We start from the raw sequence: 2689 nt of genomic DNA on the forward strand, positions 1-2689 counted from the left end.
TGGAGGATCGGTACGGAGACGTCTGTGCTTATCTTTCGGAGGCTATGAAGTTTAGGAACAAATTTCACTTCTATTCTTCTCTGTCGTGCGATGTTGTTTTCTCAATACTGATTGAACTCTTCAACTCTTATTCTCTCGCAGATGGCGAGAACACGTATTGCTTCCTCAGCTGAACAACAGCCAGAGCCTCCCGTGGCAGCTCCTACGTGGGGTAGAGGTCGAGGCCGAGGCCGTGCTAGAGGCCGAGGTAGGGGCAGGGCTCAGCCTAGAGCCCGAGCAGCAGCCCCAGCAGTGGAGCCTCAGATAGAGCTCGACGAGGAGGTTCCAACCCAAATTGTTCCTACCGGACCAGCTCAGGTTCCAGAAGGGTTCATTGCCACCACAATATCAGGTTCCAGTAGCTCATCCATTCGGAGTAGTTCAATCGGTTGTTGCGCCACAGACCGGTGATGGGTCGCTATGTCTTCTGAGGCTTTATGGAGATTGGACAGGTTTACCAAGCTCTTCCCAGTTCACTTCAGTGGTTCTCCTTCAGAGGATCCCCAGGATTATCTCGATAGTTGTCACGAGGTTCTACTGAACATGGGTATAGTGGAGACCTATGGGGTCGATTTTGCTATATTTCAGATGACTGGTTCCGCCAAGAAATGGTGGAGATATTATTTACTGACCAGACCAGCTGGGTCACCTGGTCTTACTTGGGACCGGTTCTCTCAGCTCTTCCTAGAGAAGTTTATCACATTGAGAGATGAGCATCACCGTCAGTTTAAGCATCTCCAGCAGGGCAGTGTGACTATTACTCAGTATGAGACCCATTTTGTGGATTTGGCCCGTCATGCTATTCTTCTGCTTCCCACCGAGAGAGAGGGTGAGGAGGATTATTGATGGACTTGCTCCGCCTATCAGATTGCAGATGGCTAAGGAGACTGGGAGAGAAATTTCTTTTTAGGCAGTTGCTAATGTCGCCAGACGAGTCGAGATGGTTCTTGTTCGGGGAGGTCAGGGGTTTTACAAGAGACCTCGTTATTCCGGTGAGTTCAGCGGTGCCTCATCTAAAGGTAGGGGTACTTTTGGTAGCGGCCACCCTCCCAGGCCGTTTCATTCAGCACTCCAGGAATCCAACGGTGCTTCAGGTGGTCGTGGCCCTCAGATGCATTATTCTGACCAGGTAGCTTACAGTGCACTATCCACTCCTATTAGTGCACCTCCACTCCAGAGTTATCAGGGTGGTTACTCAGATCGAAAAGGTCAGTTTCAGGGTCAGCAGTCACAACAACCGAGGTTAAGTTATACTTGTGGTGATCCGAGACACATTGCTAGAGTTTGCCCTTGGGCAATGGGCAGCTCACAGTATCAGAGTTCTCGTGCCATAGTTCCGGCACCAGTTGCTGCACCACCTGCTCAGCCAGCCAGAGGGAGGGGTCAAGCGGCCAGAGGTAGAGGCCAAACTGTTTGAGGTAGAGGTCAGGCCGTTAGAGGTGGAGACCAGCCAGCTAGAGGCCGTCCCAGGGACGTAGTTCAAGGTGGTGGGCCCCAGCCTCGGTGTTATGCCTTCCCAGCCAGGCCTAAGGCTGAGTCATCCGACGCTGTTATCACAGGTACTGTTTCAGTTTGCAGTAGAGATGCTTCAGTTCTATATGATCTGGGGTCTACTTACTCCTATATGTCATCCTATTTTGCTTCATACTTGGCTGTAATCTCGTGATTCTTTGAGTACTCTTGTGTATGTGTCCACGCCAGTGGGGGATGCTATTATTGTAGATCATGTTTATCGTTCGTGCGTGGTCACCATTGGGAGTCTTGAGACTCGTGTAGACCTTCTACTTTTCGATATGGTTTATTTTGATGTCATACTGGGTATGGATTGGATGTCACCTTATCATGATATATTCGATTGTCATGCCAAGACGGTGACCGTAGCCTTGCCGGGATTGCCTCGATTAGAGTGGATAGGGACTCTTGGCCATTCTACCAGCAAGGTTATCTCTTATGTGAAGGCTCGACATATGGTCGAGAAGGGGTGTCTAGCTTATTTGGCTTATGTCCGCGATTTTAGTGTGGAGGTTCCTTCTATGGATTTAGTGCCGGTTGTTCGTGAGTTTCCAGAGGTGTTTCCTGAAAACCTGTCGGGGATGCCACCCGACAGGGATATTGATTTCTGCATTGATTTGGCTCCAAGCACTCAACCTATTTTCATTCTGCCATACTGCATGGCCCCGCCAAAGTTGAAAGAATTGAAGGAACAGTTTCAAGATTTGTTTTATAAGGGCTTCATTAGACCTAGTGTCTTACCCTGGGGTGCACCTGTATTGTTTGTGAAGAAGAAATATGGATCGATGATGATGTGTATAGACTATCGGCAGTTGAACAAAGCCATAAACAAGAACAAGTACCCATTGCCGAGGATTGATGATTTATTTGATCAGCTTCAGGGTGCCCTGGTGTTTTTGAAGATTGATCTGAGATTTGGCTACCATCAGTTGAGGATTAGGGAATCCGTTGTCCCTAAGATAGCTTTTCGGAGTCAGTACGGGCATTAAGAGTTTCTAGTGATCTCATTTGGGCTGACAAATGCCCCAGCAGCATTCATGGATTTGATAAACCGGGTGTTCAAGCCCTACTTGGATTCCTTTTTTTATTTTGTTTATTAATGATATCTTGATCTACTCCCACAGCCGAGGGGAGCATG

General features: G+C 48.5%; 1 protein-coding gene across 1 annotated transcript; it reads left to right on the forward strand.

Moving 5' to 3' along the window:
- Window positions 1–459: 459 nt before the first annotated feature.
- LOC138910447 (uncharacterized) lies at window positions 460–1456 on the forward strand. The gene is made up of 2 exons (XM_070201688.1): window positions 460–789; window positions 950–1456. The coding sequence occupies exons 1-2, from the start codon at window positions 460–462 to the stop codon at window positions 1454–1456; spliced, it is 837 nt and encodes a 278-aa protein (XP_070057789.1).
- The last annotated feature ends 1233 nt before the right edge of the window (window positions 1457–2689 follow it).

The sequence above is a fragment of the Nicotiana tomentosiformis genome, chromosome 4 (assembly GCF_000390325.3).
Source record: "Nicotiana tomentosiformis chromosome 4, ASM39032v3, whole genome shotgun sequence".
In the NCBI taxonomy this organism is placed as follows: Eukaryota; Viridiplantae; Streptophyta; class Magnoliopsida; order Solanales; family Solanaceae; genus Nicotiana; species Nicotiana tomentosiformis.

Excerpts from the sequence above, each read along its gene's own strand:
- LOC138910447 (XM_070201688.1), top strand. The coding sequence starts at position 460 with ATGTCTTCTGAGGCTTTATGGAGATTGGACAGGTTTACCAAGCTCTTC. Across the intron at positions 790-949 it reads AGCATCTCCAGCAGGGCAGT|GCAGTTGCTAATGTCGCCAG; the intron begins GTGACTATTACT and ends ATTTCTTTTTAG.